Source organism: Miniopterus natalensis, chromosome 1 (genome assembly GCF_054644295.1).
Source record: "Miniopterus natalensis isolate mMinNat1 chromosome 1, mMinNat1.hap1, whole genome shotgun sequence".
In the NCBI taxonomy this organism is placed as follows: domain Eukaryota; kingdom Metazoa; phylum Chordata; class Mammalia; order Chiroptera; family Miniopteridae; genus Miniopterus; species Miniopterus natalensis.
Genome location: NC_142081.1, coordinates 21103289 through 21128955, shown reverse-complemented (window position 1 = coordinate 21128955; position 25667 = coordinate 21103289). Strand labels below are relative to the sequence as shown.

Here is a 25667-nt window from a genome sequence, read left to right as displayed (position 1 = left end):
TCCTTCCCAGATATATTTCTCCACAGCACTTCTTACCTTCTAATGCACTATATAATTTACTACTTTGGGGTGTGTGTTTTTTTTTCATACTCTCTGCTCTCCAACAACCTCCCCCCATCTTCCCAATGTGAGCTATACATGGGCAGGAATATTTATCTGTTTTCTTCACTGATGTGTTCCTGGTGCTGGAACAGAATTAACACATAGTAGGTGCTGAATAAATACTCTGAAGGAACAAACAGTGATCAATAGCTCAGGGACTGAATCTCACCCATTTAACAAGAATGTAATAACTTCTTTCCAAAAAGAGATTACCTACCCTTTGGAAGATCAAGATTTCAAACTTCCAAGGAAGGACTGTTTCTCCAAATGTGTCAATTATATAAGAAATTTTATATGCTACTGAAAATAATGTACATAGTCAGATTTACTTTGTATAAACTGGAGAGTATACATCAGTATATTTAAATCCACTACTTTCAGAATTGGTCTTCTCAATATCTCTTGCTCTCTATCTCCTATTCACCCCCAATAAAGCCCCATCTTCAATTCTTTTCATTGAGACTTTGGTGCCAGCCAGTGTTTGTCTCTATGCTCATCTCCTTCTAAGGTCTTTTTCAGTGTATCTTTGTCTCTGTAGTAAACACTATTCCTCCCTACTCAGCCTCCCCAGAGCTTCACATTCTGGATTCCCTCCTTCCTTGTCACCCAGAGCCTGAGTGACCACAGTCCCACAGGATCCATGCCCCATCTGGGTGCTCACCTGCTTGTGGCTGCCCAGTCCCTGTGAATCCCTGCTTTCACAGTTGGTTGCCTTTTGCTCTTTGTTCCTATTTCAGCCCTTCTGAGTCAAGCTAGCTTCGTGGAGCACATTCACCTTTGTGCTAGTTTGCAACTAACTGGTATTTTGCTCACTCACTCCCTTCTTTACCCTTCATGCTTCCCTTATCTACCTTTTTTCTGGGTACACAATAGTCTGGTTCATCTACTTTTATGATAGTTAAATGCCAACTAGTAGATTATTGCTTATATGGCAGAATTTGCTCAGGAACTGAATTCTGTATTTTTTTTTACACAGGAAATTAATTACCTACTGGTTAATGTTTTACATTATTTAATAATGTAATGTTTATAATCACACATATGTAACTATGTAATAATGTTATTAATTCCTTACTATTTCATGTTTCCACAACATAAGCCCAATAGTAGAGAAGTGAGTAGTACTCCTTGATAGCTTCCATCTTGAAATGAATTTAGAAAGCTGGGCATTGGATTGTCTCATTCATAAGCATTTACTGAGTGTCACATATAATGGACACTGTGCTAACTTCTACATACAAAAGAGGAATCAGATATAGGTCAATTTATTGGGGAGACTTCAGCTTGCTAGAAAAAACAGACAAGTACACTAACAGCTATAATGTGCTGTAGTAAGTTCTTTGACAGAAAGAGGCATAGGGTGTGACAGAAACGGACATAAGGGGCAAGTAACTCATCCTAGAAGGGGAAGGATGGAGGTGGGGAGGAGTGATAGGTTTCTTGAGGGATGAGAGGCCTAAGCTAAGTCCTAAAGCAGAGGTAGAAATTAACTTAGTAAAGTGATACAAAAAGAAACTCAGAGAACTTCAAGTATTAAAAGAGGTCAGCAAAGCTGGAATATAAAGGTGCACCACAATAGTATATTTATACCATGGAATACTATGCAGCCATAAAAAAGGATATCTTACCCTTTGAGACAGCATGGAGGGAACTGGAGAGTATTACGCTAAGCGAAATAAGCTAGTCAGAGAAAGACAAGTATCACATGCCCATAAGAGAAAGACAAGTATCACATGATCTCACTCATGAGGAATATAATGAACAAAATAAACTGATAACCAAAATGGATCCAGAGACATAGAAGCATGGAACAGACTGAGGAATCTCAGAGGGAAGGCAGGGGTGGGGGAATGGGTGGGGAGAGATTAATCAAAGAAGTTGTATGCATAAATGTTTAACCTGTGGACATAGACAATAGTACGGGGAAAGCTTGGGGGTGGGGTGGATGAAGGGTGGAGGGGATCAATCGGGGGGGGGAAGGTAGACATCTGTGATACTTTCAACAATAAAGATAAATTTTTTTAAAAAGGTGCACCAGAATAGAGGGCAGCTGTGAGAAAGGATAGTTCTGGAGGCATTGAAACAGATTTCAAAATGAGTGGACTTGTTTTTCTTACATGTACAACACCATGTTGAAACTTGACTGTTATTTATGTCTATTTTCTTCCTGAGCAAATATCAATATTGATTGACTTAAATAAAATGACACAGTGTTCCCAACACATTGGAAAATAATGAAATGGGAAAGATGACTAGAAAGGTCGACCCAAAAGTCTGAAGACAGTCAAATGTAAAAGAACCCACTGCCAATTCTCCTGAGCTCCACAGTAAAATTGCCTTTAACAAAGTTAAAATTAAACACAAAGTTTAAAATATAACTAGAATGAAATTTTTTAAACAATGGGAAATGATTAGTCAAACCAACCAGAGCATAAGTTAGTCAAGCCAAACCAAGCCAAGGTAGGTCTAATAAGGCAAGTCTGTGACAGATTTCATCACAGTTAGCGATGCCTCACTTGGGGATATGGCTTGGGACTTATATACCTAATACCAATGGCCAGAGCCCTGAAACACCTTGCTATCTATGTGAAGGTGTCTAATGTGAAGGTACACGATATCTTTTGTATTTCTCAAACCAAGTACTGAACCAGGAACATATGAGACATCAGTAAATGTGTCCTGAATGAACTTTGTACAATGGGCTAATGGTATCTGTAGAGCATTGGGGAAGGGAGTACCCCCTTTCCCAGTGTCTTACTACGGCAATGTATCATATCCTCAAATTCCCATTAGCCTCCATCCCAGCTCCTAGATAGGAGTGCTATTCCAGGAAGCCTGTTTACTCACATATTAATTCATTCGTTTAGCCATTCCAGAACTTATCAGTTGCTTAATGCTATTCATAAGTAGAGCATGCAAAGATGAACCATCTTAGACCTGCCCTTAAGGAGATTAAACAGGAAAAAAATACCTCTAAAGTTAAAATGTGACAAGTAGCAGTTACCATGTTCTGAGACTTCAAAGCAGGTAGAGATTACTTCCAGCTTGGATGATCAGAGAAGGCTTTGTGAAAGAGGTGGCATTTGAGGAGGGTCCTGGGGAGGGGAATTAGGACAGGAGAGGAGTGCTTGTCAGGAAAAAGAAACAATATGAATCAAGATAATGAATGGGGGGGATGGCGGGGGAGCTGGGGAATAGTAAACAAATCAGTTTGACTAACTGTAGTAGGAAATAAAGTTGGAAAGGCAAATTGAGATCAGATAGTAGAGCACCAAATACTCAGCTAAGGGGGGGGGCAGGGAGTGGGGAGGGAGAGAGAGAGAGAGAGAAACATGGATCCATTGTTTCACTCATTTATGCATCTGCTGGCTGATTCTTACATGTGCCCTGATTGAGGATCAAATCCATAACCTTGGCATATCAGGACGGTGCTCTAACCAACTGAGCTACCTGGCCAGGGCTCATCTAAGGAGTTTAAACTTTACTCTGCAGGCGATGAGAAACCACTGGAGATTCTGCGCAAGGGAATGTCACAAGTATGAATCTTGACAGTTATATGTAAGAGTGATTGGGGTGGAGAGCCCTGGAAAGCTCCACTCAGTTGTCTAATTCTACAAATGTTTGTTGAATGCCTACTAAGTACTAGGAGCTAGAGAATTAAAGGTGAATAAACAGATGTTTTTATTCAAGATACTCAGAGTTTGGCAGAAGTGACAGATGTATATACAAATAACCACACCTTTTTAAGTTAATCAGAAAAATGCTAAAGGAGCCCAAAGCACAGGACTTAATCTGCGCAGAGGATTAGGAAAGGCATCATGAGATGACATTTAAACTGACATGAAAAGTGAATAGCAGTAACTGCATAAATAATAGAGACATATGGACAAAAACCAGAGGAGCTATAAAAAGATGAAAACAGATAGTAGGGAAATTATGGATAATTTGATTTCATTTTTAAATTTCCCCAAGAATTTCTATCATACAGATTTGAGAAACAAAGTGAAAAAAATGAAGTAGACCATAATGGAGGAGGGTATAGAAGCGGAGGGTTAACATTTAATGCAAAAGAAAGAGTGTGGCCAAAAGAACACAACCTGAGGTAATAATAGCAGCTAATATTTATTGAGACCTTAATACTTGCCAAGCACTATGTTAGGTATTTTACATGGATTACCTCACTTAATCTCACAATACCACTCTGTGAGGTAGGTTCTATTATTAACATCCCCAGTCAATAAATGAGAAAACTGAGGCTTAAGAAACTAATTTAAGACTACACAGTAGTAAGTGAAAAGAGCCAGAAATCAAACCCAGATTGTCTAATTCCAGAACCCACAGTTTTAACCACTAGGTCACACAGGAAGGGTCAGCCAGTATGGCTCTAGTGAAAGATGGATATGGGGTGGGAGGAGAGTATAGAGCAGAGATGAAGCTAGAAAGTTAGACTGGCATCAGAATATCAAAGTCTACATAGGGCCAAGAGCTTCTGATGTTTCCTGTTGGTTCTACCTTCATTACATTTCCAGAATCTGACAGTTTCTGACCACTTCCACTGCTATCGCCTTGATCCAAACCACCATCATCTCTCATGTGATTTACCCTAATATTGTCCTAACAGATCTCTGCTTTTACCCTCACTCTACTGTATATTTTTAGCAAGCAACTAAAGTCATCCTTCTAAAATATGTCAGAGCACGTCTCTTTCCTCTGCAAAATCAAGCAATGGCTTCCCATTTCCCTCAGAGTAGCAAGGTCCCAACAACAGCCTTCATAGATCCACCTGCTCTGTCTCCCTCACCATTGCCTCTCTGACCTCATCTACTAAGTTTTCACCCTCCTCTCCCCACACTGACCCCTGTGCTTATATGTCATACATGCTCCTGCATCAGGACCTTTGTCTAAAACAATCTTTTCCATACATCCACTTGATAAATTCCTACAACTCCTTGAAATCACTGTTCAAATGCCACTTCTTGAGGCCTATCTTTAATACTATAAACCCCCCTCCTTCATGTGCCATCTCCTCCACTTTTCTTTCTTCCTTTTTTAAATCCTCACCGAGGATTATTTTTCCCATTGCTTTTCAGAGAGAGTGGAAGGAAGAGGGAGAGAGAAAAAAACATCAATGTGAAAAAGACACATCGACTGGTTGCCTCCTGCATGCACCCCAACCCAACCAGGGCCAGGCATGGAGCCTGTAACCGAGGTACATGCCCTTGGCTGGAATTGAACGCAGGACCCTTCGGTCTGCAGGCCGATGCTCTCTAACCACTGAGCAAAACTGGCTAGGGCTCCTCCACCTATTTTCTCAATCGTCTCTACTCTGATCTACTTTTTCTTCTTTCCATAGCCACTTACCACATTCTAGATAGCTTATTTATTCTGTTTATTGTCTGTGTTCCTCTAATAGGAATATTAGCTCCTTGTGAGTAGGACTCTTTTTTCTTTACTGATATAGCCCAAGCATCTAGAAGAGTGTAACTGACAATAGGAATAAACTGTGGTGTGGCTCAGTGGTTGAGCATTGACCAGGAATCGAGAGGTCATGGTTCAATCCCAGGTTCAATCCCCAGTCAGGGGCATACAGGAGGTAGCCGATCGATAATTTTTCTCTGTCACTGATGTTTCTATCTCTCTATTCCTCTGCCTTCCTCTCTCTCTAAAAATCAACAAAAACATATTTTTAAAAAAGACAGCTGCCTGGCCAGCGTAGCTCAGTGGTTGAGCATCAACCTATGAACCAGGAGGTCACTGTTCAATTCCCAGTCAGAGCACACACCCAGGTTGAGAGCTTAATCCACACTGTCCAAATTCTTTTCTATTTATTAAACCAATAAATATTTTAAGATGCTGTACATTAGTTATCTATTGCTACACAACAAATAACCCCAAAACTTAGTGCTTAAAACAATAAATATTTATTATCTCACAATTTCTGTAGTTCAGTAATTTGAGAGTGGCTTAATTGGACAATTCTGGCTCAGGGTCTCTTATGATATTATAGGCAAGATGTAGGCTGGGGCTGCAGTCATCTGAAGGCTTCACTGAGGCTGAGGACCCATCTCCAAGATGGCTCACTCAATGGTTGGCAAGCTGATGGCTGTATGTTGAATGGAAGCCTCAGCTGTTTCTTATGCAGACTCTACATAAGGCCTTGAATGTCTTTACAACATGCTCGCTGGATTCCTCCACAGTGGACAACTCAAGAGAAAGCAAGGCAGAAGGACAATGGTTTTTAAGACTTGGCCGTATTTATAACTATCATTCCCCCCATATTCCTTTGGTCATCCAGAGCAACCCTGATGAAATATGTAAGGGGAATACACAAGGGCATGAATATTAGGAGGTGAGGATCATTGGGGGCCATCTTAGAAATTGGGCTACAGTAAGTTATATTTAGTATTTGCATAATATTTTGTGTTCACTTTTTTTAAAAAAAATGTATCTTTATTGATTTCAAAGAGAGGAAGGGAGAGGGAGAAAGAGAAATAGAAACATCAATGATGAGAGGGAGTCATTGATCGGCTGCCTTCTACAAGCCCCCTACTGGAGATCAAGCCGGAAACCTGGGCATGTGCCCTGACCGGAATCCAACCAGGATCTCCTGGATCCTAGGTCAATGCTCAACAGCTGAGCCACGCCCAGCTGGGCTGTGTTCAGCTTTTTCTGCAGTTTATATATATTTCTATTAACACAGCTTACATACTTGTTTTAAGAAGTATATGTTATTGAAAAGATATTAACTCTTAAAAATTAAAAACAATATGGACTTTCAACTTTCCTGAAAATATCATGTTCCACTTGAAACTTTCCATTTTTTTCTGTTACAGTCCCAAAATCTTACTTAATAAAAGGAATTAAAATCAGAAAAACTACAACTCACACAATGTCCTCTTTGTTTTTATGGGTGAAAATGAATTTAAACATTTTAAATAAAAGATATATTTAGGAAAGAGTAGGAATAAGTGAGTCATTATATTTAATATTAAAGACAGCAGTTAATAACTGAGTAATAAACCTAACAGTGAAATTAAATACTAAATCAAAGAAGATATAGAGTAAAAATATTTATATTAACAGAATAGCAACTTCCTTCATGCTACATACAGAAAAAAGTTTCCAATCATACAATAGTAGCATTAATACTTAGGTACTGAAGAGATATTTAATAGAAAGAGACAAGTCCGACAACTGGCACAGATTTGAAAACTTCTACAACAAACATTTTTCAAATATCAACTAAATAAAAGGTATATTAAAAATCAACTTTTAGCCCTGGCTGGGTAGCTCGGCTGGTTAGAGTGTCACCACAATATGCCGAGGTTGCAGGTTTGATCTGGGGTCAGGGCACATACAAAAAGCAACCAATGAATGCATAAATCAGCTGAAAAACAAAATTGATGTATCTCTCTCTCTCTAAAATCAATCAATAAAAAAATTTTCAATCAACTTTTATCAGATCATTGCCAAGGAGCTATACTGAGACCTGTGAGCACAGAAACTACAAGATGAAAGACTGAACAGGAAGAAGAATTTTCCAGTATGAGCTGTCTCATGCTGGTGGGGAGAGGAAGATTCTTACCTCAAGAGCTCAGCCCAAATCTGAAGGCTGGTTGATATCTTTTAGGTTCCTCCAACCCTAAAATCAAATACTCTAACTCCCAATAAAGGAATCAGAGTTGATGTGCTGGTAGTTACCAACAAATATAATAAAATTCTTTCCTATACACAGATCACTTATTTCTGTACTTTATCACATTTTAATCAAAACATCCTTAGACAAGTGTCAAAAAGGCCCATTCTGTACAATGAAACAATTTGGATGGTATAGCAAAATGAGATCAGATAGTGCATCACTTTATTCTTCATTGTTTCAGGTTTGACTTAGCTATAATAATCACGGCATGGGGAAAGAAAGCTGTTGCTGTCGCTGCCTCTTGTTTGTCAGAAGTCACAGGGCCTTTCATTAAAAGTGAAAGTCCTTTAGATTAAGAAAATGCTAGCAACCAGGAGAGGGTTAAAAGTGTCCCAATGAGCAAATATAATGAAAATCTAAGGTGATAAACTATCCCTGCCTCCAAACCCATTGTGGGAGGCACTTATTGCAGAAGACTAACTGCAAGGATTAATGTCATTTGTCACTGTTTATACTGGAGTTTGTGGGAAGAGAAGTAAAAACATGTTTTCCCTTTCTTGTTATCAACTGAAAAGTAGCTACTACTTCACACATGTTAAATTGAAAGTGAAAAATATGAGAAAGACTGAAATATTACAATGATACCTCATGTATATAAAGCAAGGAATTGGGGTTCCATATAAGTACAATTTCTCAAATATGTTTTTAAGATGCTTCCCCTCTAAATACCATAACATTTTTATTTTAACAGTGTTTGGTAAAAATGTTTCTGAAGTGACATTTTATTTATGGTTGTGACTATGATCATTAGTTATATTTTTCTGTAAACTTGGTGCCTCCAGAAGCTACAGGTCAATAGGACTGTTTGCCCTTCTGCCACTAAATGGTCCCATTACTATGTTTTTTGAGCCAATTTTCCTTGACATCAAGCTATCTATCATCACTGATCAGTGTTTTTATGTGCCTGACTCCTTCAATAAGCTTTCACCATCTAATTTTTAAAAATCTTTTGTGGGATATGAGAGAGCCGTATTTATTAGACTTTAATGTTAACTTATGCAAATAAGGATCTCTTCAAGAGAATAAGGGTTGTGAACTTTGACAGTTCTTTTAGTGGCTCACAGATCCCTTTTCATTATTATGAGCTCTCAGCTTGGAATAAAAAACCATAATTTGCAGAAACCTGACCTATAGAGAAGTGAGGTATTACTTTATATTGGTGACTTTACCAATTTTTCCTTTTCCTTCTGGGCTTTTCCCTTTATGTCTTTCAACTAATATGTCACTTTTTTCAACCTGTTGAAAATAAAAATGGACACTCACAAGAGCAAAGTTCTCTCTTATCTCTCTTGTCAGTATGCCTATTTTTGACGCAGTTGTCTCTTTCTATATTTGTTTTGAATCTCTGGTTCAGGCTTTGGAAACTAGATCACCGTGCTCCTCTCGTGACTTGTAGCCTAGTACTCCTGGGCTCCTCCTCTTTCACACTTCCTTCTTATTCAAACTACAGCTGCAGTCACTCTTGTAAAATCACCTGTTTGTACAATCAGCAAAAACAAAAGGAAGAAGTCAGACTCTAAAAGTTAGTGTCGATTTCTGTGTACGTATGGGGCGGGGGGAAGGATTAAGGAGCTAATCCATAAACAAGTCTGTTCATGCACTTTGTGTGCAGTCTTTTTTTGACTATGAAGAGTTCAAATACCATCTGTGTTCTTCGAGTGTGTTCGAGACCAGCCGCTTACCATTATGAGCATGTGGTTAAAAGGGACCAAGCCAGTCTCAGTCCTAGGTACATATCCACAAGAATCAAAAACAGGGATTCAAATAGGTATTTCTATGCCAATGTTCACCGCAGCGTTGTTCACAACAGCCAGAAGTTAAAACAAACCAAGTGCCCATCACAAACAAAACGATACATACACAAAATGATATACACATATATACAATGGAATATTATTTAACTATAAAAAGGAATGAAGTTCTGACACATGCTATAACATGGACCTTGAAAATGTTATGCTAAGTGAAAGAAGCCAGACACAAAAAGACAAATATTATATGATTTCACTTATATGAAATAACAAATAGGCAAATTCATTTGAGGTCACCAAGGGTTGGGGGGAGGGAAGAATAAAAGCTATTACTTAACAGGTCCGGAGTTTCTGTTTGGGGTGATGAAAAAGTTCTGGAAATAGACAGTAATTATGGTTGTGCAACATGTGAATGTAATTCATACTACTGAATTACACACTTAGAATGGTTAAAATGTCAATTTTTGTTATATTTTACTGCAGTAAAAAAAAAAAATTAAGAAAAAAGGGAACCAAGCACTTCAAACATATAATCATAAGCGGAAAAACGGTGGTTACTATTTCAAAAGAGTAACAGTTACAACAACACTCCAACCCTGGGCTACCTCCTCAGCACACAGCGAATTATGATTTAAATTCTGAAGGGTAGTGCTGATATTCAGAAAACTGGAGAGCACATGTCCCACCTAAATGGGTAGTTGCTTGCTATTTCCACAAACTGCTGCCACGATGAAATATAGGCACAGTATCACCAAGTCTTATTTTTTAACATAAGATGAAAGCACAGATTTGTATATAGAATCTACTTTTAAATAGTGACAATTTCATTTAGTTATTGAAAACAACTAGCTCCATTTAAGTAAAAAACAACTCCCCCCAAATCACTGTACAGGCCAAACAAAACACATCTATGGGCCAAATCCAGTTCTCAGGTTACAAGTTGGTGACTCTGCTCTGTAGGATAAAAGATAAACTCCTGGCCTAATATTCTAAGTCCTTCACTGTGAATTCCAAAGCTACCTTACCAAAGTTTTTTGCCCAATATTTCACATAAAAACCCTCTGCTCTTGGTACAGCGGTTCTCAAACTTCAGCATGCATCAGAACTACCTAAAGGGCTTGTAAGACATAGATTGCTGAGCCTCACTACCAGCATTTACACTCCAGTAGGTCTCAAGTGAGGCCTGAGAAGTTGCATTTCTAACAAGTTCTCAAGTGATGCTAGTGCGACTGGTCTGTGGACCACACTTTGGGAACCACTACTCTAGTTAAATTACTCCTCGTCTCAAGCACACACTGAAGTTTACTCGCACTGTTCTACCTTCCCAGAAAGCCTTCTCTTTTCCTTTCAATCCATCTCCTCCTGTAAACTTTGACTATAACAATCTTTCTTGCCTCCAAATTCCTATAGCACTTAGGGTCCACCCCATCTCCCCTTTATCTATCACTGCATAGTGTTTTTTACTGTTAACTGTGTATAGGTGTCAATAAGGTTGTGTATTCTCAGAGATCAATATCCAGGTCAGCACCTTATATACCTGACTATAAGCCACTTAAAAGCATGGGTCTTGTCCTGTCCCCCACTGTACTCCTCAAGCTATAAGAGAGCCTGGTATACAGTTGATATACAGTAGGTACACTACATATTTCTTCAATGAATGAACATTTGACAGATCCATGAAATGAAAGTGCAGACAAGTGGGCCTTAATTTTGGGTATATAATTTTTCTTAGAGAACTGACTTTTAGTCCTGCTTGTAATGGCTTGGTCAGGATAGACAGCTAATGAAAACTGGATATTCTGCAAATAAATTGCCAATAGGTAACAATACTGTATAGCAACATATCTTGTATATAAATAAAAAAGTGAATGCTTTAAAAACTAATTTAAAAAAAATTTAAGAATAAATCCTTGATGTCCAGGATTTCTTACCCCCGCAGGGACGTAAACTGATTACATCACAAGATAATATCTATTTAACAGAATTCTGTATTTGTACCATATGCAATTTAAAAAAGCAGGATGAAGCCTGGCCAGCATGACTCAGCAGTTGAGCATTAACCTATGATCCAGGAAATCGAGGTTTGATTCCAGGTCAGGGCACATGCCCGGGTTGCAGGCGTGATTCCTAGTAGGGGGAGTGCAGGAGGCAGCCAATCAATGATTCTCTCATCATTGATGTTTCTCTCTCTCTCTCTCCCTCCCTCTCTCTTCCTCTTTCAATGAAGACATAATAAAAAATATATTAAAAACAAAAAAAGGTAGGATGAAAATAATTCTCCATGATATTCTGAAATATTTATCAGTCCCTTCAGATATAGTTTGGATGATAATATATTTATCCAGGATTCCAAAGGCTGTGTGAAACAAAATCAAAAGCTATTTATTCACCTAGTCTCTTCCAGGTATAGAGTAGCATCTACTATCAAGTTATTTCAATGATGGTTTATGAGTAGACATTTGGTCTCCAAACTAAACCAGAATAAAGCCACAGAGGACTTTACAGAGTAAATCCAATTTTGGAACTACAGAAATAAAAAATCAGAAATACTATATATTTTGATAAATAGTCCTAAGTTCTTATTTGGCTTTTGGAACAACTCCACACTTGATAGTATTACAATCAATGGAATAAGAGAGAGTTAACATCTTTTGGCAAAGACAGAGAATCCAATTAAGAAACAAAACAAAACCCAGGAGCATATGAAGTACATTTACAGTTGTAAGATAAAAGATCTGGATACTTGTCCTACCTTCCGGGACCATAATGATCTTATTTGCATGAGGATTCAGCCAAGACACTCCACATTTCTATGTTGACCAGGAACTATTCAAACTGGGCAAAAAAGAATTACAAAGCCAAGTCAACAAAACACTAAGTGGCTTACTCCAAGTTTTAAAATCATTAGCATTCTAAACAGTCAAACAGCAAATTTATTCAGCAAAATAACCATGAAACTTCAAAATAAAACTATCTACCAGAAATTATAGAAGGAAATGCTACCAGATGAATTGCTAAACTGCAACTTCCTACTCTACTATTTGTACCATCAGATACATCTTACTAACAGGAAGACTGAATAATAACATCCAATTCTTTGGCAGAGAATGTGGAGGTTCAGAAGACTATATTCTAGAACCACCTCTACTACACTATGAATCTGGGCATTTATCTTAGTCATATTCATATCTCAACAGTTCTAACTACAAAATCAAACTTATAGTCAATAAAAACATGCTGCATAATAAAATAACTATAAAGTACATACTATAAAGTACAAGTATAAAGTACTGTGCTCATATTAAGAAATAATCTTGTTACAGTCTAATTTTCATGTTTATAAATGAATCTGTAAACTTATGTATAAAAGACATAAGTTTTAATTTCATATTATACAGTTGCCAATTTTTGGAATGTGTTCTATCCTCTCTTTTCTGCAAGTTATTAATAGGATGCACTTTCAGAATCTTAGACATACAAAATTAATCATAACTTTATAGATTCCATATCAGGGGAAACCGCTTCAATGTATGTTGATTCCACCCACTGGAGTGTGACATACAAGAGAGGAAAATGCACCAAAAATAGAGTAAGCTACGCCGTGCTAGCAGATGATATGTCTAAAAAATATTCAGTGCTCATTAACAAATGAGCATGTTCCCTCTAACCACACAATTCAGAAACTAAATGAAAAAGGGGGAGCAGGAAAGAGCATCAGAGGTCAAAGGCCTCTGGAAAGGGTGTAGGTAATTACGTTTTCCCCAGGGAAATAGAGACGGAAGATGCACAATGAAGTTTTATAAGAAATTTTAAATTGTTTGAAATGGAGGATGTCGCACAGCTGAGCTTCAATCACAAGTTTCCTAACTATTGTCTTGGCACCTAGAATTCCCCACCTGCCTTAATGACTCACTCACTCTAACTGAATGAAGGCTCATCACAGAGCTCCTCCTCTGAAAAAGAACAACTTTCGAGTACTCCGTTTCATAGGTGTGCTCAGCGGGGAAAAAACCCAAGAGCTTCCGACTTGACGCAGCTTACAGAAAAAGGGGCTGCGGGCGCAGGAGCTATTACTAGCAAATGGGGCTCCGGGCCGGCTCTGGGCAGGTAGCGTTGGCCATACAGGACAGAATGGGGCCGAGGGCCTGACCCCAGGACTCCCCTCGAGCCCGCGGAGCCTGTCCCAGCCCAGGGGGCAGCACTCGTTTCCTCGCCCGGCTCCCGGCTCGGGCGCCCGTGCGCGCTGCCCCGCGGCGGCTGCCAGCCTCACCCCGACCACCGCCTCCCCAAAAACTATGTGGCCCGGCGAGTCCGCTACACGCGCCATCCCTCACAGAATTAGCAACAATTAGAAGCCTGAAGAGGAAACAGGAAACCAAACGAGTCAGGGCAGGTTGGGGAGAGGCTGAGGCGAAGCGACGACAGTCAGGCGGCCGCGGCCACGCAGGCTAGGGGGTGAGGAAAGGAGAGGATGCGCCGCAGAGACGCGGACCGCTGCAAAGCTGGAGGGGCCGCGGACCCGCAGGGTAGCAAGACTCCTGAGGCGAGGTCCTTCAGACCTCGCGCCGCCCGGGACGCCCGGCCCGCAGGACGTCGCGCCGTTGCCCGGGGTCAGCCCGCTCCCGGTCTCCCCGCCCAGCTCCGGAGCAGGGGCCAGTACCTCCGCCGCTCTCGCACTCTCACCCCGCGCGCCGGCCCGGCGCGGCTGCCCGCCGCCCTCGGAGCGATCTCCGCCCCGCCCTCGGCGCCCCGCCCTCGGACTGGGCGCAGCGCGGCGGCGTGGGAGTCACGTCAAGGCGCATGCGCTCTCTGGGCTCTCCCAACAACCGGAAAGTTACCAGCCGGGCGTTCTGGTTCCCTTAGAGACGGAATCCGACTTGGCCCGCGGGGGAGAAACCGCCGAGGCCGCCCGGCCCTTGGAGAAGCCAAGATGCCGTTGAAGAGCAAGGACAAAGGGAAAGGCAAGAGCAAAGACAAAGACAAGAAGAAGTAAGAGAACCCACCTTGGGGTCCTTCTCCTCCCGGGCCTCTCTCCCGGGATTCGGGCCTGGGGGCGGCCCGCCGCTGAGGTTGGCTAACTGACGCCCTCCCGCCTCCCCTTCCGGAGCCTCCTGGACTTTTCTCTCGCTCTCCTCGATTCTGAGGATAGTTCCCATTGTTCAGAAATTCCCCAAATGCATGCCCAACTTTACGGCTTCAGCTTACACAATAGGGTGAGATTTGGGACCCTGAAGTAATTTAGGCTCAGGCCCTACCTATGTGTAATGCATGAACGATGGAGGCAGATAAGTTCCCAGAGAATAGAAGTAACACAGGGCCGAATGAAATAGGTGCTAGTGGAGGAACAAAGAACTGAGAATGAGGAGGAAGAGTTCTGACACTAGAACTGAAGGTCTGGATAACATTTATTGGGATATTGGAGGTCCTCTAGTCTAGCGCTGTGCAGTAGGGGAGTCGCCAACCATGTGTGGCTAAATTAAAATTAAATAAAATTAAAAATTGAGATCCTCAATTACACTAGCCACATTCCATACGCTCAATAGGCACATTTGCTAGTGATAACTATATTGGACAGCCCAGATATAATAGAACATTTTCATCATTATAGAAATTTGTCTTGGACAGCAGTGCTCTAGAGGAGTAGTTCTTAACCCAGGGCGATTTTGCCTCCCAGGGGACATTTGGAAATAATCTGGAAACATTTTTGGTTGTCACATCTGGGAATGTGTAATGGCATCTAGTGAGTACAGACCAAGGATGCTGTTTAACATCCTGCAATGCGCAGGACAACCCCCTCACCCCCTACCCCAAAGAATCATTTAACTCAGAATGTCAGCAATGCCAGGGTTGGGAAACCCTGCTCAAGACTATATATAACTTTCTCTAGACTAGGCACTAAGCATTATTCACCATATCTCTAGCACCTAACAGAGATGCTGGCACATAGCAGATGCTTAATATTTGTTCAATAAACAAATTAAGGTGTCTGCCTGTGTATGCTTCAACTTAGATGCTTATTCCACAAGAAATGTGCTCTGGATTCTTTCTTGATCCTAGTCTGAGAGATCTCTACTATGTGGTTGAGATGATCTTGAACATCTAAAGGATCTCTGGATGATTGAAGTAGTTCCTTGGGCCTTTTAGGGATTCCTTGTGGTTCAAAGGAAAGCATAAAGGATTTGAACAAATTGGGTAGTTGTTCAGATTTCCCCAAACTGTTCAGAATTAACTCTAGCACTCACCCTTTCCAGGCTTGGAGTTGCTGCTAGACTGCCACTAGCCTATTGGGTGACCCTGGTAGTTCCTAGACACATTGGAGTCCTACATGGTGTCCAGCAATACTATATATGGGACTGTAAGGGAATCCCCAAACATATAAAGTTTGTGAAGTAACTTGTTTAAGGGAGTAATAAATGTTCAGTACAGAAAGTTTAGGAAACATGGAAAGTCAAAGGAGAAAACAAGAATCACCTGTAATCCATCATCCAAAGATAACCACTACTATCATTTTAGGATATTCTTTTTATCTTTATAAAATGATAGTCCAATGTACATACTTATTTGTAGTTTTCCTCCATGTATTAATATAAGTATTCTTCTACAGTGTGATTTCTTTTACATAACTGCATAGTTAGTATAGCACTTTTAAAAAGTGACAAGGGTTTATCACATTCCTAGAACTCACTAGCTAGCATATGTTTTCTTTTGATTTTGTGTTTTCTATTTTTGACCATGCATCCACAGTATACATATCATATGTACCAGGCAATCCAAACAAAACAATAATAGAGAGATGTAATACTACTATAGTAGAGAATAGTTATATGCTGTCAATGTCTTCTTCCCATGTAGGAAGATAATAAAAGTTGATGAAATTACAGTGGAAAGAGCCAAGGCCAATGCCTCCCTTTGGGAGTCCAGGCTGGAACTCACAGAACTCTCTAGGATGGAGTATCGTGATACTTCCCTGAGACTGGCAAAAACAAATGCGGAATTAAAGAAACAGCAGTATAAAATGGAGAAAGACACAATGTCTGTATTAAGCTACCTGAAGAAGCAGGATCAGGAGAAAGATAATATGGTAGGTAGGTAGAAACCCTCCTGAGCCTCAGTAACTACCTCTGTGTTATACTTGTGTGGTTATATATTTCAAGGATTTAATTCCTTGAAATCTTATCACATAATTAAGACATTTCAGTTGACTTTAACTCTCTTTAAAGCAGGATGCTATTTCAGAATGGCTTTACTGTCATAACCAGATCTTCCTTATTTTCAGTTCTTGTGCCATGTTTTCTTGTCTGAACAGATTGATGATCATAAGGGAACATTATGATCCATTTTGTTTTAAGGACAAGAGCATGTATGATCTATATATTTTTTTATATTGATAAATACTTAGTTTTAATGATTTGTAAAGCAATCACTGATAATCTATGATGACATGATGAACCCAGCAAGTTGAATCTTGAATTTCTTTTATTACACCTTATTTAAGTGTTGAAAGCTATTGTTTTAGATCTGGAAGAAAAAGGGATAGGAACCAACATTTTTGAGCCCCTATTTTATGCCAGGCATTATACTAAGTACTTTACCTCTTTTATCTCATTTAGTCCTTTTAATAACCCCATGTAGCTACAATATTGTCATTCCCATTTTACGGATGAAGAAATTGACTCTCAGAAGGACAACTTGCCCCAAATCACTCGGCTAGTGGGTGTTTAAAATGGAATTTAGGTGGAACTCCAAATTCTTCTCTTTTCCATCTGCCTCTATGAGTCCCATGGAAACCCAAGTAAATTTCCACTCTACTGTGTGCATCATTCCCATTGTTTGTGGATGCATAATACATAAACAATAAAAGTACAAAAAACTCCCAGTCTGCGTGGCTCAGCAGTTGAGCATCGAACTATGATCCAGGAGATCGAGGTTCGATTCCTGTCAGGGCACATGCCCAGGCTTTGGGCTCAATCCCCAGCAGGGGGCATGCAGGAGGCAGCCGTTTAATGATTCTTTCTCATCACTGATGTTTCTCTCTCTCTCTCCCTCTCCCTTCCTCTCTCTGAAATCACTAAAAACATATATTTTTTTAAAAGTACAAAAACCTACATGGGAATGATGTAGAAACTTTTCCAGAGTAAAAGAGACTAAGATACATGACAACCAAATATAATGCATACTCAAGGGTTATATCCTGGACTGGAAAAAGAAAGGACATTAATGGGACAAGTGGTGATAAAATTTGAATATGGACTATAGATTATATCAATGTTAAATTTCCCAGTTTTGATAATTGTACTATACTTCATAAAAAGTATCTCCTTTTTCTTAGGAAATACATAATCATTTAGGGGTAAAGGATCGTCATGTCTAACTTACTCTCACATGGTCCAGAAAAAACAATGTAAAAAAACTTATCATCTGTATATCTATACCTATATAATTATATATTTAGATAGCTCTATCTATATATACATAGAGAGGGAACGTAAATGTGGCAAAATTGGGTGACCAGTGTATGAGAGCTCTTTGTACTCTTCTTGAAACTTTTCTTCTAAAAAGTTACCCAGATATGTTATGCTAAGTGAAATAAGTCAGACAGAGAAAGATAAATACCATATGATTTCACTTACATGTGGGATCTGAAGAGCAAAATAAGCAAAATAGAAACAAACTCATAAATACAGAGAACAGACTGATGTTTGCCAGAGGAGAGGAATTTGGGGGACTGAATGAAAAGGGTGAAGGGATTAAGAAGTACAGATTGGTAGTCACAAAATGGCCCCAGGAATGTAAAGTACAGCATAGGGAATATAGTTAATAATATTGTCCAGTGCTAGGTGGTTATTTGAAATATCTAGGGGACCACTTTGTAAAGTATATGATTGTCTAACACTATGCTATACACCTGAAACTAATACAAAATAATATTAGATGTCAAGTGTAATTGAAAAATGAAATTAAAAAAAAGAAAAAAAAGTTACCCAGATAAGAGAAATGCCTATCAAAACAACAATGAGTTATCACATCCTACCCATGGCTACTTTCAGAAAAACAAAATAACAAGTGTTGTCAAGGTTGCAGAAAAATTGGAACCCTCGTGCACTGTTTGTGGGAATGTACATTGGTGCAGTTACTATAGAAAGCAGTATGGAGGTTCCTCAAAAAATTAAAAATAGAATTCCAGATGAGCCTGGCTGGTGTAGTTCAGTGGTTGTCGACCCATGCACCAAGAGGTCATCGGTTCAATTCCTGGTCAGGGCACATGCCTGGGTTGTAGGTTCAGTCCCCAGTAGGGGGTGTGCAGGAGGCAGCTGATTGATGTTTTTCTCTCATCGGTGTTTCTATCTCTCTCTCCCTCTTACTTTCTCTCTCTCTAAAATCAATAAAACACATATTTTTTTAAAAAAAGAATTACCAGGTGACCCAGCAATCTCACTCTTGGGTATATTTCCAAGAGAATTTAAAGCAGGATTTTGGAGACATACTTGCATACCCATGTTTGTTGAAACATTATTCATATAGCCAAGAGGTGGAAGCAACCCAAATGTCCATTGATGGGATAAATAAAGAAAAAAGGGTACATACATACAGTGGAATATTACTATACAGCCTTTAAAAAGAAGGAAATCCTGTGACATGCTACATACAACATGGATGAACCTCAAGGACATTATGTTCAGTGAAATAAGCCAGTCATGAAAGGATAAATATTGTGTGATTCCACTCATATCAAGTGTCTAAAGTAGTCAAAATCCAGAAATAGAAAGTTGAAAGGTGGTTGCCAAGAGCTGCGGGTGAGGGAGGAGAAGGAATTAGTGTTTCATGAGTATAGAGTTTCAGTTTTGCAAAATGAAAAAGTTGTCTGATCTACAACAATGTGAATATAGTTAACACTTCCTGACTGTACATTTAAAAATGGTTAACATGGGCAATTTAATGTTGTGTTCTTTTTTTTTAACATGCTTTTATTGATGAAAAAGAGAGAAACATCGATTTGCTATTCCACTTATTTATGCATTCATTGGTTGATTTTGTATGTGTCCTTACAGGGGATTGAACCTGAAAGCTTGGCATATTGGGACAATGCTTAACCAACTGAGCTATCCAGCCAGGGCTAAATGTTGTGTTTTTTACCGCCATTTTTAAAAAAAGTTACTCCGGTAATTCTGATGATAGCCAGGTTTTAGAAACTAACAATAGCAGGTTAAGGGTATGAACTATGTCCCCTCTTCTCCTCTTCCCACCTCACTCAACCTCTCCAAACCTACTGGTTTGAATACGTGAAAACAAGGCTACCTAATAAAGGCAGGACACAGCAATTTCTTTACCTTCCGAACTCTGTATTTTCATCTTCTACAGATTGAAAACCTGAAACAACAATTGAATGAAACAAAGGAAAAAGCCCAAGAGGAGAAGGAAAAATTGGTAAGTATCTGCGTAGATCAATACTTCACTTACTGGGTGGTCGGATTTCTGGCAAGGTCATATTTAAGATGTAATGAGCAGGCCTGGCTGGGAGTGGCTCAGCGGTTGAGCATCAACCTAGGATCCAGGAGATAACAGTTCAATTCCCGGTCAGGCCACATGCCCAGGTTGTGGGCTCAATCCCCAGTTAGGGGTGTGCAGGAGGCAGCCGATCAATGACTCTCTCACCACTGATGTTTCTCTCTCTCCCTCTCCCTTCTTCTCTCTGAAATCGATAAAGATATATATTTAAAAAAAAAAAAAAAAGATGTAATGAGCATAAATAAGTCAGTCCTCTGAGCAGCTCATCGACCTTAAAGCTCACACACCTGTTATACAGAAGCTCAAAAAATAACACAAAAATATGTTAATGTAGAAAACCATCTGGTATTAGAAAACCGTCTGCTTACTGATCTTGAGTTTGACATTCTTTCTCGGGCTTTTCAGTGGACCAAATTAGGAAATATATATATATTTTTTTAAGATTAAAATATATCATGAAATATAAGCCCATACTAATATTTTCTATTGAGGTGCAGGATTAAAGGGTTTTTACTTAACATTATCTGTGTGTCCTTCCTCCCTCACCCAAAATCCTGGTTCTTAATGATACCAGTATAATTGTGTAGTTGCTTTAAACCTCAATACATCAACAGTCACAGAATACTAATACCAGTAATATCACCAACATAGATTAGTGGACACAGTTTAAGATCTTCTGGAGCCCTTTACCGCTTAGGATATATACCAGTAGGGATTTACTATCAAATTACAAGGTTTAAAACCATTTAAAATAATTCCTTTCTGTGAGGTTATGCCACCAACTAAACAATACATTTTGTTTTTGATTTTTAGGAGTTGCTTTAGAAAAATTTAATTGTGCATATGAAAGTATGTGATTATATAAATATATATAATTATGTAAAATATTTATGGAGTTCCAAAGTCAAATCTAACATGGCATATCTGAGAAATCTAACTTCTGTCCAGTGTTCGCACTACACTGGAGTATACTGTGAAAACAGATTTCTTTGTCAACATGATAGGTGAGAAATGGTGTTTCTGTGTATTTAATTTGCATTTCTCTTATCGGCTAGGTTGAGCACTTTTCATATGTTTGAGGCTCATTTGCATTACTTTAGATATTTCTGGGTTTTTTTTTCTGTTACTGGCCCTTTTTCTTCCCCTTCTTCTTTTCTGTCCTTTCTCTCTCCCGAACGTCCCCCTTTTTCCTCCTCTTCTTCCTTTCTCCTCCCGCTCTCTCTTCTCCCTTCCTTCTCCTTCCTCCCACCTTCTCCTTCTTTCTTTATTAGAGAGATATTAGCCCTCCCTTTGTGTCTTAGTTTACTAATTTTAATTTAGGGTCAGGGATATTATTTCTCTTTCTTACAGATGAAAATTTTTTTAGCCTTATCATGCCTCTTGTTAATAAATGTCTGTGTTTTCTATACAAGATCAGCTCATTCTAGAATTTTTCTTATTCAAGGCACTTAGTATCTTTTAACAAAAATCAAAACTTTAAGGCAACATTTCTTCAAAGAAGATAGCCAAATGGCTTAAGGCTTCAAATGGAACATGACTCTGTGGGACTTCTGGTTTTTTACCTAACTCATTTACCTGTGTTTTTGTTTGTTTTGTTTTTGCATACAGGAACAAAAGTATACTGTGCAAATAAATGAGCTGGAGGGAAAGTTTCATCAGAAAGCCAAGGAAATTGGCATGATTCATGTAGAGCTTAAAACAATAAAACAGTTCCAGAAGAGAAAAGTCCAAGTGGAGAAAGAATTAGAGGATGTAAGTCTCTTTCTTTTTTAAAAAGAAGGTTAGAATTAACTACTACATTTGCAAAAGCCTTCACTGACATTTACTCTGGTGAAATGGTAAAGGACTCCCTTTGACATTTTAGAGATTTTTTTTACTGTAAAAGCGTAAGACATATCAGTTTAGGGCTGGATGCAAAAGATCTTGATGGTTAGACTTTTCTTTTTCTAAGTGTTGATTTCTTTGTAAATTTTACAAATCTTAGCCAGCATATCCTCCCACATTTATCAGCAGCCAAACTTTTGGAGTGACTTCAATAAGAAACAAACCACAGTTCTCTGAAAACAGTAGGGCAAAGTAGCAAAGTCCTAAAGGAAAATATGTTAAGACTGATGAATGATAATTTTAGAAAAATGTAGAAGGCTCTCTGGGTAGGTGTGTGTGGGAGGACAAAACTGAGTACTTTTAGAAAGTTTCTCTGATCTTGCTATGTTCTTTCTCTCACTTTCTATTCCCTCAGCTTGGAATATAGTTTTATTGCATTGATCATAATGCAACAAATATCACAGATGAGTGCCAGGCACAAGTAGCTAAAGTCAGCTTTGTGACTCTGGGCAAATTACTTAACCTATCTATACCTTGGTTTCCGCATCTGTAAAATGAGGATAATAAGAGTCTTATAGAATTGTTGTAAGGATTAAGTGACTTGATATATGTAAAGTGCTTTAAATACTGTATATGATATAGTGAGAATTATATTAATAGTGGTGTGTAGCTCTCAGGGGGGGGGGAGTCCTGATTTATAGCATTAGCTGATTTCCTTAGAAATAAATACTTTTTTTAAAAAATTTATTTTTATTGATTTCAGAGAGAGAAAGGGAGAGGGAGAAACAGAAACATCAATGATGAGAATCATTGATTGGCTGCCTCCTGCGTGCCCCCCACTGGGGATCGAGGCTGCAACCCGGGCATGTGCCCTGACCGGAATCGAACCCCAACCCCCTGGATCATAGGTTGATGCTCAACCACCGAGCCACACCGGCCGGGCAGAAGTAAATACTTTTATTATGGCCAATTTCAAGCTTCAATGTACCAATGCTTTAACAACCTGCTAGCAAAATTTCTCGTATAAGCTGGCTGTAACACACCACTGAGTATACATGAATACTGCTGCTAATATTAGTAGTTGTAATAATAGAAGTCCTGTTGCCACCAAAGATAACCATGAAGCATTTAGTATAGGGGTTAAAAGCTGGTGTTCTGAAGTCAGACTGCCAGAGTATAAATACTGTCTACATTACCTGGGTATCTTGTTAAATTTCCTCACCTGTAACATGGAGATAAGAAAACAGTACCAACTTCAAAGGGTCATTGTGAAGAATAAATGAAATAATGTTTTACATGCTTAGCACTGTGTGATAAATATTATCTGTTGCTTATCCCGCTGCTGTTATTACTCCTGCTAAAATTATGATTATTATAATCAATATTATTTAAGGCCCTTCCTCTATCTCTTTTAGTGCTTCTCACTCTCAGTTACGGTGTATCCCCCAAACATGCTATATCTCTCAAGCTCTCTTTTGCCTACCCAGGGCCCTACTTAGCAAGAACAAACTGTGATGGGAAACCAAAGTTGTCTCCATCTTGCTTCTGTTTACCATTTAGCTAACTGCCAAATTGAAAGGGCATATGAGAAATGAATAAGGTAGATAAGATGTTGTAGTGGTTGACACCATGGACACCAGGTCCTGGCTCTGTATTGTGGCCTTGGATTGTCGGTTAACTTCTTTGCATCTTAGATTCCTCATTTGTAATATGTAGCTATCATATCACCTGTCTCCTCTTAGAGATGCTGTGTGGATTAAATAATTCAATGTACTTGGCACATTGGCTCCTATTGATCCCTATAAGAGTAGTCACATAGTAATTTATTGATGTTTTGATTATTGTTATGATTATATAGCTTTAAAAATTGTAATAGAGGACTCTTTGAAGCCTTATTTAAAGGAAAGAGTCAGTATATTTCAGGCAAGGTGGGGAGTGGGAAAACACTTTCTTAGATTGAAAGGAATGTGTTTTAACTTCTTATCATAATTGTGTAGTTATCCCAAAACCTTCCCATGAGGTTGACTTTGTTCATGAACTTGATTACTTGTTGCTTTATATCTGTTGTTATAATTGTTGTTTTAAAATTGTTCTCAATATGTATTGTTTTTTTGTAAACTGGTGATAAAATGAACAGGCAAAGTGCAGGGATTGTCACAGCTGAGATATGCAATGGGAGACAGTACAGAGATGTTCTACTGAGAAAAAATGCATGGAAAGTTTTAAAGCAGCGCAGAACAGCAGTGAAGGGAAAGCTCAAACCTAAAAAAAAGAAAAAGAAAAAAGTTCTTGGTTTGAGGTAGGATTGTATTCATCTGAAGCTAATAAAATATTACAAAATTTTCAGTAAAATACTGGAAATGTTTCTAAGTGTTATAAAATAAAAGCTTATGTTTAAAAAAATAAAAATAAATTGTTCTCAATTTCCATAGCTCACCATTATACAGACTCCTTTGCAATATTTTCTGGGTAACTCTCCCCTTCTATGAATTTCAAGTTCTTTAAAGTCCTTAAAATAGCAGTTATATAACTGTCTTTAGTTATTTTATGCTTGTATTCTTTAATCTTTGTAAACTAAGGAGAATAAGAAAAGAGCCAAATCATCTACTTGTGTATGTACTTGTTACTGTTCACTAGTTCCTAGACTAGTATTTAATAATAAAACTTGCTAAATGAATGATATAAGGAACTGTGTAAAACAAAAACCTTTCATAGAATTCAAAGAATCTTAGAGTTCGAAGAAACTTTAGGGCCTACTGAAGCCATTATGCAGATGAGGAAAACTGAGACACAAAGTTGTTGAGTGACTTTCATGATAAGTTATAGAGCTGTTTGTAGCATCCCAGTGTCCTGAATTCCTGTCAAGTACCTCTAGTCTTGCTCCATTTCTTCACCTGCATTAGTTTCCTATTACAGCAGAACAAATTAACCCTCAAATCTAGTGGCTTAAAACAATAATAAACATTAAAAGCACAATTTCTATGGGTCAGGAATTCTGGAGCTGTTTAGCAGGGAAGTTCTGGCTCAGGGTCTCTTTTAGGGTTGCAGTCAACATACCAGCAAGGCCCTGGCTGGGTAGCTCAGTTGGTTAGAGCATTGTCCCCATACTTCAAGATTGTGGGTTTGATCCCCAGTCAGGGCACATACAAGAATGCATAAATAAATAGAGCAACAAATCAATGTTTCTCCCTCTTTCTCTCCCTCTCTCTCTCCCTTTTTTTGATCTAGCTGGAAATCACATAGCATGACTTCTATCATCAATTTTATTAGTTAAGAAGTGAATTCCTAAGTCTGGCCTACATTCTAAGAGTAGAGAATTAGGTTCCATCATTTGGAAGGACTGTCAAAGAAGTCATGGACATATTTTAAAACCACTACACCACTGTAGTCCAAAATACCTCTACAGGAATGACCTTAAAATATCACAGTTCTGATCATGTTCTGATCACTTCCCTCTAGAATCTGCTTTAGTATTTCTCTATTGTAAATGGAATATTGTCCAGACACCTTAGCTTGAGTATCAAGACCCTACACCTACTTTGGAACCTTATTATCTTTTTTCACCATACCTCCCCATGCACACCCCTTTTAATCCATCCAAACTGGATATTCACTCATCCCTGAAGTTTTTTATACCTTTGTTACTTTGTTTACATTCTTTCTTCTATCTGGAATATATCCCTGATATATTTCTGTCCATTAGGATTTTACCTATCCTTCAAAGACTCAGCTCAAATGCATGTTTTCCATAAGGTCTTCCCCCATAGTCCTTTTAAAAAGTAATT

At 38.8% G+C, this 25667-nt stretch overlaps 2 protein-coding genes across 6 annotated transcripts in view; one reads left to right on the top strand and one right to left on the bottom strand.

Moving 5' to 3' along the window:
* The window catches only part of ENTPD5 (ectonucleoside triphosphate diphosphohydrolase 5), a 34635-nt gene extending 20988 nt beyond the window's left edge, over window positions 1-13647 (bottom strand). For 2 of the 5 annotated variants that reach the window (XM_016208186.2, XM_016208191.2), the window contains exon 1: window positions 12305-13434. Coding sequence is in view for 1 of the 5 variants with exons in the window: in XM_016208185.2 (XP_016063671.1) it covers window positions 12305-12334 (30 nt within the window). In the remaining 4 variants the exon portion in view is untranslated. Of the gene's footprint in view, window positions 1-319; window positions 472-6035; window positions 8380-12304; window positions 13435-13469 lie in introns of those variants that run through there. The other 3 variants (XM_016208185.2, XM_016208189.2, XM_016208190.2) reach the window with 3 other exon arrangements.
* A 721-nt stretch (window positions 13648-14368) lies between these two features.
* BBOF1 (basal body orientation factor 1) overlaps window positions 14369-25667 on the top strand; it is a 31702-nt gene continuing 20403 nt past the window's right edge. Inside the window, exons 1-4 of the mRNA XM_016208193.2 lie at window positions 14369-14541; window positions 16405-16633; window positions 19912-19977; window positions 21667-21810. Coding sequence (XP_016063679.2) covers window positions 14483-14541; window positions 16405-16633; window positions 19912-19977; window positions 21667-21810 — 498 coding nt within the window. The 5' untranslated portion in view covers window positions 14369-14482. The remainder of the gene's footprint in view (window positions 14542-16404; window positions 16634-19911; window positions 19978-21666; window positions 21811-25667) is intronic.